Here is a 15,699-nt window from a genome sequence, read left to right on the forward strand (position 1 = left end):
CAAAAAATTATTATTTAAAAATATATTAAAAATATAACTATTTATTACCTTCTTTTATTAATTTATTTTTTTAAAATAATATTACAGGCATTTATGTAATAAAAGTACAAAAGTTCATTAATTGAAGGGAACTAGAGAACGATCGGCATATAAATATTTGCATGCCCCATCTGCACCTAACAAAAGACTTTCTTAATCTTGAGCCAGGGAATCAGCTGGACCTTAGAGGATTCTCTAGATTACCGGGAACCGACGCATCCGGTAAAAAAGAACCTATCCACCGTACTAAAAAATGGTAATTAAAATCAGACACAGCATAAGAAATAGCCAATCACAGAACTGAGAGAAGTGAATGAATATGATGTTGATAGCTGGAAATGAAAGCAAGCAAACAAGTAACTCAATAAAGAGAATGAGAAAGATGGGACATTGAGTGTGGCCGAAGCTTCTTCATTCTCTTTTTGGCGTCGTCTTTCTTTTCGTGTCACTGTCTCAAAATCTCATTAATATCGTTTTAAGAGTTTTTAAGGCATTGAAATCTGTGCCAATACAAAACAAGCAAAAACCATGGAAGCAACTGCTGGAATGGTTGCTGGCTCGCATAAGAGGAACGAGCTTGTTCGAATTCGCCACGATTCTGAAACCGCCGTTAGTATTTCTTTTTATATTATATTATATATTCATACATAGCTATTTTCAACGATGGATCTGAGTATCTTAAGTTCTTAACCTTTCATTGTTACTGATAACTGTGATAAGTATATATCTTAACTTCGAAGTTAGTATGTGTCGGTTTCAATTCTTACCTATGCTTTGACTTTACAAAAGTCACATAATGCGATTGATGTGAATGTGATGCTATTGATATGTTTCTTTTCATGGAGTTCTGCTTTGATGCATTACTTTAGTGTTTGTGATATTCAGGGCATGGATTGGATCTATGTGTAGTTCGTGAGGATTTAGATATGTATCTCTGAAATAGTCTATGTAGTATTTGGATACTCTAGAAGTGAGAAATTAAAAGGTTACCATCTTTAGATCAAATAATCTGAGATTGGATATTTTTCTTATAGATCTATGTACTTATATAGTGATATTATATTATTGCTAATTGTTAATGAATTGAACTTAACTTTTTTTCTTATTATACATCATAAAGATTGTAATGAAGTCAAACTAATTTCCATTCTAAGATTCTAACTAGGCCTACTTGAGCATTTCCTTTGGATGGTAAATGACTAGTTTTGTTTATCAGTTTATAAGAGTTTGATGAAGCTAATCTGGTTTAAATTCTACTGATGTAATTCAACTTGTGAAATGCCTTTTTTTCTATAGCCTAAACCCCTGAAGAATTTGAATGGACAAATCTGTCAAATTTGTGGTGAAACTGTTGGATTAACAGACAGCGGCGATGTCTTTGTTGCTTGCAATGAGTGTGCATTTCCAGTTTGTCGTCCTTGTTATGAATACGAGCGAAAGGATGGGAACCAGTGTTGCCCCCAGTGCAAGACTAGATACAAAAGGCACAAAGGTAGTTTACTTTGTGCATGTGTTTTCTTTTTTTCTGTTTTGGACTCTGATGATCCTTTGTCTTAACTTCGAATTGAACTGAAAGAATCATCTTTGGATTTCAGGGAGTCCTCGAGTGGATGGAGATGAAGATGAGGATGATGTTGATGATTTGGAGAATGAGTTCAGTTATGGCCAAGGAAAACCCAAGGCACGGCCGCAGTGGGATGAAGATGCTGACATCTCTTCCTCTTCAAGACATGAACAACCAATTCCACTGTTGACTCATCGACACCAAGTAATGCATCAAACTTGGATTTTTAGATTCTAACTATAATAACTTATTTCCCTGGTTGGATCTTACTTCATATTGTGCATTTCCATGCTCTTGCTTCTATGATTAGCAATTTCCATAATCATGAAGTAATAATGTTTAGTTAACTTCTCATACTACTTCATTTGCAATATCACTTACTGAACAAGTTTTTGTACAGATTTCTAGTGAGATTGCTACACCTGATACGCAATCAGTTCGAACTACATCAGGCCCTTTGGGTCCATCTGACAAGGTTCACTCACTTCCATATGTTGATCCAAGGCAACCAGGTGTGGGTTTGGCTTGAACTGATGATATACCATATTATATTTTCATGGTTGTTATGGATTCTTACTTGATCATATCTTTCTTGTTACAGTTCCAGTAAGAATTGTAGATCCATCAAAGGACTTAAATTCTTATGGTCTTGGAAATGTTGACTGGAAAGAAAGGGTTGAAAGTTGGAAACTCAAGCAGGAGAAGAATGTGGTGCATGTGAATGGTAGTAGATACAATGAGGGGAAAGGTGATATTGAAGGAACTGGTTCCAATGGAGAAGAACTTCAAATGTAAGCCACTACATATAAAAGTCACTAGTTATCAATTTCTTTGAGGCTAATTGTTTTTGTTCATGACAGGATTGATGATGCCAGACAACCTTTGAGTCGTGTGGTGCCTATTCCTTCATCTCAGATAACTCCTTATCGTGTCGTGATCATACTCCGGTTAATTATTCTGGCTTTCTTCTTGCAATATCGTACAACTCATCCTGTGAAGGATGCATACCCTCTATGGTTGACATCAGTTATTTGTGAGATCTGGTTTGCCTTATCCTGGCTCTTGGATCAGTTTCCAAAATGGTCTCCCATCAATCGCGAGACATACCTTGATAGGCTTGCTCTAAGGTCAGGATATCTGACTTTTTAACATATTTGGTTGGAATCTGATTTTTAAGTATATTTGTTTTGCTATTTTACTAATCTTAGGTTGACTTGTTTAGGTATGACCGTGATGGAGAACCTTCGCAATTGGCCCCGGTGGATGTGTTTGTTAGTACAGTGGATCCTCTCAAAGAGCCTCCTCTCATAACAGCAAACACTGTTCTGTCTATACTCGCAGTTGATTATCCTGTCGACAAGGTTTCTTGCTATGTATCAGATGATGGTTCGGCTATGTTGACCTTTGAAGCCCTTTCAGAAACAGCCGAGTTTGCAAAGAAGTGGGTTCCCTTCTGCAAGAAGCACAATATTGAGCCAAGAGCCCCAGAGTTTTATTTTGCACAGAAGATTGATTACTTGAAGGACAAGGTTCAACCCTCTTTTGTAAAAGAGCGCCGCGCAATGAAGGTTATTCTTGAGAATGCAAATTGTGATCCATTTTCAGCTAAACGCTCCTAATTTGTCCACACACACAACATACCAACTGAAAACTTTGTTAACTACAAAGCACATTGTCAAAACTTATCTTTTATCTTATAGTGAATTAAAAATATTTATCATTTTGCTAAACAGAGAGAATATGAAGAATTTAAAATACGGATCAATGCCCTTGTCGCAAAAGCTCAAAAGACACCAGAAGAAGGATGGACAATGCAGGATGGAACTTCTTGGCCTGGAAATAATCCTAGGGATCATCCAGGAATGATTCAGGTATTGCCATTTTAACCATGCTACTTGTACATAAAAAAATAGCCTTCAAATCAACCACTCTTATAGAATACATATAGAAATACAAAATATACATTGAAAATGTGTAAAACAACAACACATGTATATATAGACAAATACATAGTAGCTGATTTGATGACTATTTTGTGTGCACATAGTATTTTTTGTTTTCTCTTATAAGTATTTTGTATGTTGCGCTTTGACACTAATGCTGTCTGTTGTTTGTAGGTCTTCTTGGGTCATAGTGGAGGTCTTGATACAGATGGAAATGAGCTACCAAGACTTGTTTATGTTTCTCGTGAAAAGCGACCAGGCTTCCAACATCACAAGAAAGCCGGAGCTATGAATGCTCTGGTTCGTTACCCTGAATTTTATTTAATTTGTTTAATGGTTTGTCTGATGTTCACATTAATTTTGATCAATGATTTCACCTGATGCCTACATTTTCTTAGTAAATAATTTGGGTTTATGGACATTTATGTTCGTGAAGTTTTAATCATTAGATAGGTTAGAAGGAAAAAGATACATGACAAAATAAAAAAAAAGTACATATTTTCTAAGGCTGCTTTTGGAGATGATATTTTACCATCTGGATGACTGTATTTTATTGTTATCTCTTTCAGCAAATTGCTTTGGTATTTTCTTCATCTTTCATGTTTTGGTATCATATGAATGCTATGTTCTGAGCAATTGTATATAAGCATATATAACTATGGTTCATCCTGTGTGATTGTAGATTCGAGTTTCTGCTGTCTTGACAAATGGCGCATATCTATTGAACGTCGATTGTGATCATTACTTCAATAACAGCAAAGCTCTAAAAGAAGCCATGTGTTTCATGATGGATCCAGCTCTTGGAAAGAAGACATGTTATGTGCAGTTTCCTCAGCGTTTCGATGGCATTGATTTGCACGATCGATATGCCAACCGCAACATTGTTTTCTTTGATGTAAGTATCATGTATTGTGAAGTTAGAAGATATAAACTATTTTCTTTCCTTTTTTTTTTGAAACAAAGGAAGCTCAACACATTAAAGTGGAGCAAATAAAAGAAAAAAGAAGACACATAACTAGCTACCAACAAATAAACCAACCCCTACTATCCCCAGTACTCTCATCCTCCCCCAGGATCACCACCACTCCATTCCGTGTAGCTCATCAACGTCCTTGTGTGTATGACCTCCAGGCTTGCTCTTGCATTCTTGAAGATTCGTGCATTCCGTTCCAACCAGATGTTCCAAATCACTGCAAAGAACACTGACATCCACATCTTCTTCCCCTGTTGTCTATTATGCATTCCATGCCAACTCTCAAACATTTCTTTAACAGTTCCGGGAATCACCCACTCCCTTCCTAGTAACCTCAGCCACTTGCACCACACCTGCCATGTTACCTCACACCTAAGGAATAAATGCTCAACAGATTCTAATTCCTTGGTACACAGTACACACATACTATCCCCCAGAATGTTGACTCCTAGTTTAGTCAGCCGCTCCTTGGTGTTAACTCTACCCACTAGCACAAACCACCCAAAGAGCTCAATTCTCGGAGGAACGAAACCTTTCCAAATGGAACTCGTGAAGCTATAACTCGTTATCTCAGCTGATAATGTCTCCGCTTGTATAGCCTGGATCACAGAACTAGTAGAGAAAATACCTTTATTTTCAAACTTCCACACCACATTGTCCTCCCTACCTGATGACAACCTCACTGGCCTTAACCTCTCATGCAGTTGATTGACAAGCTCCAGCTCCCATTGGAACAGTGCCCTCCTCCATTGAAAATTCCAAATCCAATCAAGCCCATCCCAAAAACCACACTCCCCGATGACAAGTCCTTGCTGACTGGAAATAGAGTAGAGTCTCGGATGACTTCCTTTCAGAGTACCACCTTGAACCCAGTTATCTTCCCAAAATCGAGTCTGCATACCATTGCCTACTTCCATTGCCAGTCCACTTACCACTTTATCACGAATCCGCGGTTCTTTTATATTCAGCTGACATATGTCCTTCCAAGGGCCACCCTTTACTGGTAAAGGCTGAGTTGCTAACATGACATCCGGGTTCAACTTATTACACGAACACACAATCTTCTTCCACAGCGGGCAATCCTCCTTTGAAAACCTCCACCACCACTTAAACAGAAGCGCTGTGTTTCTCAGCACTGCATCACCAACCCCCAATCCCCCAACCTTTTTTGGAGCCTGAACTATCTCCCACTTTACCATAGGTATACCATAGTTCCCGTTCTCCCTGCACCACATAAAGTTCCGTTGTAAAGCAATCAGCTTGTCCGCTACCGCCTTCGGCATCTTGTATAGACTAAGGTAGTAGATGGGGAGACTATTCAGCACCGATTTGATAAGGACCAGCTTACCTGATTTATTCAAAACCTTGGCTTTCCACAAACTCAGCTTCTGTTCCACCTTATCAATGATTGGTTTCCAAGTCTTCACCAAGCGCGGATTCGCACCTAGAGAAACTCCCAAGTATCTAACCGGTAGAGAAGCTTGTTGGCATCCCAGCAGTCCACATGCCTGATCAATCCATCCTTGCTTACAGTTCACCGATATCAGATTCGATTTATCAAAGTTAATGCTCAGCCCAGACATCAACTCAAAGCACCGTAACAGTCTCTTATAGTTTACTATTTTCTTTCCTTAAGTTGCTCTATTTAACCTTTTTCTTTTTTGATGACACAGATCAACTTGAAGGGTCTGGATGGTATTCAGGGACCAGTGTATGTCGGAACTGGTTGTTGTTTCAATAGGCAGGCTTTGTATGGTTATGATCCTGTTTTGACTGAGGAAGATTTGGAACCTAACATTATTGTGAAGAGTTGCTGTGGTTCGAGAAAGAAGGGAAGGGGTGGGAACAAGAAATACATTGACAAGAAGAGGGCTGCAAAAAGAACTGAATCAACCATTCCTATCTTTAATGTTGAAGACATTGAAGAGGGTGTTGAAGGTCTGCTTTTTCTTGTGGATTTTTTTTAGTAGAATATACTTTAATTGCATTCTTCCTCTCAGAAAATTGATCTTATTTGATGCATGTGTTTTCTTTTGCAGGGTATGATGATGAGAGGTCACTGCTTATGTCTCAAAAGAGGTTAGAGAAGCGTTTTGGTCAGTCTCCGGTTTTCATAGCTGCCACCTTCATGGAGCAGGGTGGCATTCCTCCTTCCACCAATCCCGCGACGCTTCTGAAGGAAGCAATCCATGTTATTAGCTGCGGTTATGAAGACAAGACAGAATGGGGCAAAGAGGTTAGCAAATTAGTAGCTACTTAACATTGTTCTTTAGGAATCACAAAAAAGAAATCTGAAAATGAGACTAATGAAACAGTTCTATTCAGCTTATTTATAAAATCTTTTGTGATTCTACCAGATTGGATGGATATATGGCTCTGTGACTGAAGATATCTTGACTGGATTCAAGATGCATGCTCGTGGTTGGATTTCCATCTATTGCATGCCACCTCGCCCGGCGTTTAAGGGTTCTGCTCCCATCAATCTTTCGGACCGTCTCAACCAGGTGCTCCGGTGGGCCTTGGGTTCCATTGAGATCTTCCTAAGCAGACATTGTCCCTTGTGGTATGGCTACAATGGTAGATTGAAGCTTCTTCAAAGGCTGGCCTACATCAACACCATTGTCTATCCCCTTACTTCAATCCCACTTCTTGCTTACTGCATACTTCCTGCATTTTGTCTTCTCACAAATAAATTTATTATTCCTGAGGTAAGTAATTGCTTCTTCTCAAAGCTTCAATTTTCATCCATAAATTTATAATAATCTTCAGTGCAGTGTTATCATTAGAGTAAACTAAAATGCCAAAGGTAACTCTTAAAAGACTTTGCTGAGAAATAATCTCTCAAAAGATTGATTCATTTTAGTCTTAACCAAATCACTATTTTGGCCCTGGAAATATTAGTTTTTTGACAAATTAGTCTTCACTATGGATGGATTTGCCAAGCAGAACTAATCTTTCAGATGCCATACAATAATTATCAATCGTTGAGGGGCCATTTTACCAGTGAACTAATCTTTTCAGGATTAAAACAATTCTTTTCTGTACAATAGAAATCAAGTGAGTGAGTGAAATGTGGTTAATTTTGGCAGATAAGCAACTTTGCCAGCATGTGGTTCATTCTCCTCTTCGTCTCGATTTTCGTGACTTCAATTCTTGAGCTTAGATGGAGTGGTGTGAGCATAGAAGACTGGTGGAGGAATGAACAGTTTTGGGTTATTGGTGGTACATCAGCACATCTTTTTGCTGTGTTCCAAGGTCTTCTCAAAGTCCTTGCAGGCATTGATACAAACTTCACCGTCACGTCAAAGGCGTCAGACGAGGACGGAGAATTTGCTGAGCTCTACGTGTTCAAATGGACATCACTTCTCATCCCTCCAACAACAGTGCTCATAGTGAACCTTGTAGGTATTGTGGCTGGTGTGTCATATGCTATAAACAGTGGATACCAATCTTGGGGACCATTGTTTGGGAAGCTTTTCTTTGCTATATGGGTCATTGCTCATTTGTACCCATTCTTGAAGGGTCTTTTGGGAAGGCAAAACCGCACACCAACCATTGTTATTGTTTGGTCAGTTCTCCTTGCTTCCATATTCTCCTTGTTGTGGGTTAGGATTGACCCTTTCACCACTGAAGCCTCAAAAAATGCTAATGGTCAATGTGGTATCAACTGCTAGAGATACACTTGTTAAACTCACCATCCTCTATTGTTTCATTATTCGGAGACACACAAGGTTGCCATAGTGTATATACCGAATTCATTGAGAAATGTTTTATGTACTTATTCTACTTGACAAGACGAGATAAGTACAGATAACATACACCTAATTCATTCTCTCAAGGTTCTTATGGAGGAAACAAGTGAAGAAGGGTTCTTGATAAAGATTTAAACGTAGAAGACTTAACCCTTTGTGTTGTGTTGTATTATTTGTTTATTTTATTTATTGATACGTATTCCTTTTTCTGGTATATACCAAGATAGTTGAGCAAAATATCCGTGTGATAGTTTTGAACTTTTGATTTGTATTGGATTAATAATTAATAATTTAATGAAAGAAAACAAGCTGCTATTTGTTGCTCAAATTTGTGAATTTATCATTTACCTTATCTTTGTTGTCATATTATGATTCAGAACCGTGAAAATGAGCACCAAAATACTTCAAAGAGATTAAATAGTATTTTCACATTATTAGCAATGTCCATAGATACATCAGCATTTTCATTTTGACCTTCCAATGTATATTACTTGATTTTATTGACCATAACATTCAAAGACACCAAGCAAATTTATAATGCAAAAAAGTTTCATCAATTAAATTTACAAGTTATCCACTCCATCACAAGATCCAAGATATAAAATAAATTACTCTTGTATGGTTTACCCAACAATAGAATATAAAATAAAAAAAAGTATTTACAAAAGTATATTTATACATGTTTTACACATATATATGTATATTTTATTTTTTACTATATTTTAGAGATCTATGTAAACAATATTTAAAGAATTACATTGATATCACTCAAGGTTAGTACAATGTTTATAATTTTGTTGTTTCTTAGTTACATAGTGTTTTTTTTACCCGAAGAAAGAAGCAATAAGCAACACCACAATTTCATAACCTTCTGAGAAAGATACCTCATATTCCATAAAAAAAATTTGTCAAGGCTGTTGAGACAACACAGTGAAATGCTACAAACTTAACATTACTCATGAAGCAAGTGTACCCTTTAATAGTCTCTCAGCTTCCAAATCATCACCATCATCATCATAATCACCGGTATTCTTCTCAACATCCACCGTTGTATCACGCTGCACCGGGGCAGGCCCTGTAACTGACTGCTGATAAAGAACTCCACCAACAATGGTGAATAGCAAACAAAGCAATCCGAAGGGGCTGGCGTGCTTGTCCCAGATGAGCACATTGATAGCCACAGTGAGAAACTTGTTCACAACGCCAGTGACAGTAAACGCCGTCGCGGAAACCGCCTTCCTTGCCGCAAAGCCAAAGAAACTAATCGCCAATCCAAACACACAGGATAGCCCAACAGCAGCAAGAGCACTGGGATCAAACAAGCTCCCAGAACCGGATTTCAGAGCATCGAAAACCTCAAAATTCTCACCGGTAAGAAACCAGAACAAGGGCGCAATCATGAGAGACAACAAATTGTTGTACAAAACAAAACCCCAAGTGTTCAACCCTAGATTCATGACCATGTGCTTGATGTAAACCATCTCAGTGGTGATTGTGACAAGATAAGCAAATGCCCAAGAATAAGCAGTGAGGGTAAAAGCGGAATCAGTGGAGACATACCCGACGGCGCCGGCAAGGATAACGACCAGGGAGAAAAATGTGAGCTTGGAGGGGCAAGGCTGGTGGCGGAAGACGGTGTCGGCAAGGGCGACGAGGAGGGGGGTGAGAGATCGGAAGACGATGAAGGTGTCGACATTGGCGTGGCGGAGGAGGTTGGTGTTGGTGAAGATGGCGAGGAAGAAGACTAGTGCGGCGGGGAAGAAGCGCTTGGCGGTGTCGAGAGTAAAGGGGTCGTGGTGGAGGAACCCTAATTTGCCGAGAAGATAGACGCCAAGGGCAGAAGTGAGGTACTGGAGTGCGGTTAAGAGGCCGGGATAGTTGAATTGGGTGATGGCGTACTTGTTGATGATGGCGAGGAGACTGGAGCAGAATGCGTAACCGACTACGAGGAAGGTAGTGGTGTAGTGCTGCTTTGATGCGTCGATTCGAATCGAAGACATTGGCGGCGGAGGGAGAAAGAGGGCTGGGATTGGGGTTGGGGTTTATCATTAAGATCACCGACACATTGAGGAGCGGAGGGAGATCTTGAAGACCAACAAAGAAATGGAGGGTTGTCATAATTATTAATATCCATACGACCATAACTAAAATTTCATTAAATAATTTGATTTTATTATATTATCAATGTAAAATGTTTATAAAAAATGAATTATGTGTTATTACAGTAGTAACAATATTTTGACGCAGTCTCAAAATTCAAATATGGGCTAAAATTTTTATATATGGATAATTTTAATGTGAAATACAAAAATATTTGATGATTTTGGTGTTCTACAGGGTTGTGGTAGTAGCACAAAACGTTACTAACGTTTTGTAATAAAAAATTTTTTTTAATCATCAAAGAACAAAACGTCACTGACGTTTTGTAATAAAAAAAATATTATTTTAATTATTAAAACACAAAACGTCGCTGACGTTTTGTTAGAAAAATATTATTTTAATTGAAGAAACACAAAACGTCATTGACGTTTTGTAAATGGCCATAGTTGTGTTCAACACACAATTTGGTTCATGATAAAGGATTTCACCTCTAGTAATACAATATTAAAAAGAAAAAGTTCTCAAATATGCCTTACAAACTTTACATAAATAAATATCAATGTAACCTGTCAAGAAGTAATAGTTCGTATAGTCTCTCCATATTTAAATAAGAAGTTGCGGATTCGAGTCTCTATGTCTTCGATAAAAAAAAAAATCAATGTAACCTATTATCTATTAATAATAATGCATTAAAGTTTGAAAAATATACTAAATTATTTTATTAAAATGTGGTTTATACTAATATACTATTCAGAAAAAAAAGGAGAAGAGAAAGGAGGCCCTAAAAACTAAAAAGGTCGTTTATGAGAAGAAATTTGGCATCGGATTAGATGGTCCCAAAACTTTTGAACTATTAAATGATTTCACAATAAAATATGTTTTTTAAGTTTTTTAATAACAGTTAAATAGTTTTTTTCTAATTTTAATTACAAATTAATCTTATATATTTTATTTAATTATAAAAATTATTTTTTATTATAAATTATTATTTTATCAGTCATCTATTATATTTATTAATGATCAAAAATAAAAACAATAACGAATTAAATATTCCAGGAATCCTAATAACTTTTGGCAATCTCAATCGATGGAAAATTTATCTTTGATCCGTTACATCAAAATCATGTTTCTTAAAAAATCAATCGATTGAATTAACAAAACAATCGATTAAATTTTAAATTTTTTATAATTCAATTAATTAGATTGGACTTCAGATTATCACAAAATAATCGATTTTTCTTGAAATCTTGTGAGGGGGTAAACCTCGAACATTGCGCATAACTGCGATTGCAACCTTAATCTGTATCAATGTATTAGTACACTCAGTCTATCGTAAACATTGAATTGAGTCTTATATGAGTATATGACTCGAGACACAAAATCAATAACAGGAAAGAATGTGAAATCTTTATAGCTGTATCAGACCTCACTCTGCTGCATAATTGCATGTTGAATGCCTCCTTGATCAAGGGCTAAAATATTGAATTCAGATTGCTTGGGGATTGCATTTCCATCGGTAAATGCCTATTTTGGACATAATCAGAAGATTTATAAGAAATCTTTGGTAAATTGATAATTTTCTTATTTTTAATTTTTTTAATTTTCTTATATATATATATATTGAATTTTGAATCGCGCCGTTCTCAATTTTTATATCGTTTTTATACATTTTGAATCGCGTCATGCCTAATGGTTTATAAATTGATTGAATTATGGAAACTTGAAATTCAATCGATTGTTTTATTAATCCAATCGATTGATTTTCTAAAAAATATGATTTTAAAATTCTCGAGTCTCGACAGATGTAATGGATCAAAGATAAATTTTTAATCGATTGGGATTGACAAAAAGTTATTAATTTTCGTTTTTTATTATTAATAAACATAATAGATGAATGATAAAATAATAATTTATAAAATAAAAAATAATTTTTATGATTAAATAAAATATATGAGTTTAATTTGTAATTAAAATTAAAAAAAGACTATTTAGGAGTTATTAAAAAACTTAAAAAACATGTTTTGTTATGAGACCATTTAATGGTCCAAACGTTGTGAGACCATCGAATCCTTTGCCAGGAAATTTGCTCTCTAAAGAGCAAAGTATCATTTTTGTCCTTAACGTTTGGGGTAAGTTCTAAAATTGTTCCTAACGTTTTAATCGTCCTATTTAATATTGTCCTACCGTTAGGAATCCGTTAACAAAATTAACGGCGGGACAAAATTGAGACAATTTTAAAACGTTAAGGACTTAAATAGGACAAAAACGTTGGGGACAAAAATGATACATAGAAATAATTTTAATTGTATCCTTTAAAAATATCAATTTTTTACTATACATAGTATTCAATTATTTTTTAATCACATCTAAGTAAATTACACTTAATCATATTACTTTCATTTTAAATAATTATTTTTTTTTTATAATTTTACTCTTAAAGATTTTTAGTTATCATAAAATGTTTGTAGAATGACTAGTATATAAATTTACAGAAAAGAAAAAAATAATATATATACAATAAAATATAAATTATACCTTTTATCTCTAATGTATCAAAATTCTTTAAAATTATAAAAAATAAATTTATTTAAAATGAAAGTAATGTGATTAAGTGTAATTTATTTAGATGTAATTAAAAAATAATTGAATACTATGTAAAGTAAAAAAAATTAATATTATTGAAAGATAAAATTAAATTAAAATTTATTTTATGTATCGTTTTTGTCCCTAACATTTTTGTCCTATTAAAGTCCCTAACGTTTCAAAATCGTCTCAATTTTGTCCCGCCGTCAATTCTGTTAACGGATCCCTAACGGCAGGACAACATTGAGACAATTTTGAAACGTTAGGGACTTAAATAGGACGATTGAAACGTTAGGGACAATTTTGAAACTTACCCCAAACGTTGGGGACAAAAACGATACTTTACTCAAACTAGAAAGTTCGTCGAGGGAATGGCCAAGGCCGAACCTCTCTTGCTCAAAGCCATGGAAGAGTTAGTTTTTTTTTTTAATAAGCAAGCTCAACACAATAAGGAGAGCGATAAAATCTTAAATAAAGTCTCAAACACTAATATTCAACGAATTAAAATTTGAAAACAATCTCTAATGTTATTTTTGACATTGTCATCAACACTAAAAAGATTTAAACTACACCATGTAAAAAATTTGTGAAACACCTCTTCTACTATAACTTTCTTGTTATTAAAGATCTGCTCGTTTTTTTCTAGTCAAACATTCCAAATAACTGCAAAGAAACATATGAGTCACTTGTTACGCTCCTCTTTTTTGTTAACGACTTCTATCCAACTCTCAAAATGTTCTTTCAGTGAATTCCGAATAGACTATGACCTCCCAAAGTCAGATAGTTATTTACACCACACCTGCCAGGTAAACTCACAATCAAGAAACAAGTGGTAGATATGTTCAACACCTTTTTTACATAAGACACACATGTTATCATTGTGACTAATAATTTCTAGTCTATGCAATCTTTTTTTGGTATTCACTCTTTCTATCAAAATAAACCAGATAGATAACTCTACTCGTGACAGAACTAAACCTTTCCATAATATTTTGGTGAAACTATAGCTTGTTCTTTGGGAATGTTTCTGACTGCAACACCTGTATAAAAGAGTTACTTGAAAAAATACATTCCTTGTCAAACTCTAATATAACTCTATCTTGCTATACACATGCTATCTTTACAGGTCTTAAAGTCTCATACAATTGATTCACTAATTCTAACTCCCATTGGAATAAATCTTGCATTCACTGGAAGTTCCAAATTCACTTTAACCCGTTCTAAAACCTACATTCTCCTATGACAGACCCTCTTTGGTTTAAAATAAAGAAGAGCCTCGAAAAATTCATCTTTAACGAACCACTTTGTAGCTAAACATCTTTCCAGAACCGAGTCATCTTTTCATCACCCACCTCCAAAGACAACTCAGCAATAATCTTATCTTTCACATTACGTTCTTTGAACTCCAACTGACAGATATCCTTTTATAGACCCCTCTACTAGACAATGTCTGAGATGACAACATTTAATTGGAGTCCAAGTTATGACAAGAACATACAACTTTCTTTCATAATAGACACTCTTCTTTTAAGAAACGCCACCACCGCTTAAAAAGAAGAACTGTGTTCTTAACCACGGCATCACCCACTCCTAATCCATCCAATTTTTTATGAGCCTGAACCACTTCTCACTTAACCAATGCCAAACCATTCTTACCTTCCTCCTTGCTCAATAGAAAATTTTTCTGCAACGAAATTAACTTTTTTGCCACTACTTTTAGCATCTTATACAGACTCAAATAGTATACTGACAAGATATTTAGTACAGATTTAATAAAGACTAACTTACCCGCCTTATCGAGTAATTTTACCTTTCACAAACTAAATTTTCTTTCCACTTTATCAATTATTGGTGTTCAAGTACTACCCGTCTTGAATTTGCTCCTAAAGAAGTTAGTTATTTTCTCAATTCTTTTCTTATTATTGGGATTTATGTTTGAACCGTGATTTTGAATTCATTCTCTTCAACCACGGCAATTAATTGCCCATCTAACATGGCTTCGGTCAAATATTTTGCTTTCAGATTTCAGTTTAGATTGTAAATTTATTTATGTATTTATTTATTTTTTCTGGGTGGGAACAATGTTATTTGCTGGGAAATTTTAAAGGGGTACGATGCAAATCATTCAATTTGAACGCATGAATAATTAGGACATGAATTGAAGATGTGTTTGTTCATATGATTATATACTCAACGCCCTAGCTAGGAAAATTACCAAACAATGGAAGCTTTAACATGGCTGGACTCATAATTTTTGGGTTATTGGTGGTACATCAGCACATCTTTTTGCTGTGTTCCAAAGTCTTGTCAAAGTCCTTGCAGGCATTGATACAAACTTCACCGTCACTTCAAAGGACGTGTTCAAATGGACATCACTTCTCATCCCTCCAAACAGTGCTCATAGTGAACCTTGTAGGCATTGTGGCTGGTGTGTCATATGCTATAAACAGTGGATACCAATCTTGGGTGTACCCATTCTTGAAGGGTCTTTTGGGAAGGCAAAACCGCACACCAACCATTGTTATTGTTTGGCCAGTTCTCCTTCTTGTGGGTTAGGATTGACCCTTTCACCACTGAAACCTCAAAAAATGCTAATGGTCAATGTGGTATCAACTGCTAGAGATACTCTTGTTAAACTCACCATCCTCTATTGTTTCATTATTCGGAGACACACAAGGTTGCCATAGTGTATATACCGAATTCATTGAGAAATGTTTTATGTACTTATTCTACTTAACAAGACGA

At 35.7% G+C, this 15,699-nt stretch overlaps 2 protein-coding genes across 2 annotated transcripts; one reads left to right on the plus strand and one right to left on the minus strand.

Moving 5' to 3' along the window:
- The first annotated feature begins 329 nt into the window (after nucleotides 1-329).
- CESA1 (cellulose synthase 1) lies at nucleotides 330-8,599 on the plus strand. Its single transcript, XM_088489661.1, has 14 exons — nucleotides 330-648; nucleotides 1,336-1,531; nucleotides 1,635-1,807; nucleotides 2,004-2,115; nucleotides 2,205-2,394; nucleotides 2,464-2,730; nucleotides 2,826-3,171; nucleotides 3,337-3,474; nucleotides 3,721-3,846; nucleotides 4,229-4,441; nucleotides 6,193-6,457; nucleotides 6,559-6,755; nucleotides 6,877-7,227; nucleotides 7,609-8,599. Exons 1-14 carry the CDS (start codon nucleotides 568-570, stop codon nucleotides 8,191-8,193), a joined length of 3,240 nt encoding a protein of 1,079 aa, XP_088345787.1. The 5' UTR covers nucleotides 330-567; the 3' UTR covers nucleotides 8,194-8,599.
- Nucleotides 8,600-9,006: 407 nt separating this feature from the next.
- Nucleotides 9,007-10,378, minus strand: LOC148563061 (GDP-fucose transporter 1-like). Its single transcript, XM_088489662.1, has one exon. It carries the CDS (start codon nucleotides 10,269-10,271, stop codon nucleotides 9,228-9,230), a length of 1,044 nt encoding a protein of 347 aa, XP_088345788.1. The 5' UTR covers nucleotides 10,272-10,378; the 3' UTR covers nucleotides 9,007-9,227.
- Between the last annotated feature and the right edge of the window lie 5,321 nt (nucleotides 10,379-15,699).

Source organism: Arachis ipaensis, chromosome B6, assembly GCF_059453495.1.
Source record: "Arachis ipaensis isolate K30076 ecotype BB chromosome B6, ASM5945349v1, whole genome shotgun sequence".
Classification (NCBI taxonomy): domain Eukaryota; kingdom Viridiplantae; phylum Streptophyta; class Magnoliopsida; order Fabales; family Fabaceae; genus Arachis; species Arachis ipaensis.

What these genes read in the sequence shown, in the direction of transcription:
- LOC148563061 (XM_088489662.1), bottom strand. Translation starts at nt 10,271, where the DNA reads ATGTCTTCGATTCGAATCGACGCATCAAAGCAGCACTACACCACTACC.
- CESA1 (XM_088489661.1), top strand. Translation starts at nt 568, where the DNA reads ATGGAAGCAACTGCTGGAATGGTTGCTGGCTCGCATAAGAGGAACGAG. An exon ending in TAGATACAAAAGGCACAAAG is followed by an intron (nt 1,532 to 1,634) that starts GTAGTTTACTTT and finishes TTTGGATTTCAG; the next exon opens with GGAGTCCTCGAGTGGATGGA. An exon ending in ATCATCCAGGAATGATTCAG is followed by an intron (nt 3,475 to 3,720) that starts GTATTGCCATTT and finishes TGTTGTTTGTAG; the next exon opens with GTCTTCTTGGGTCATAGTGG.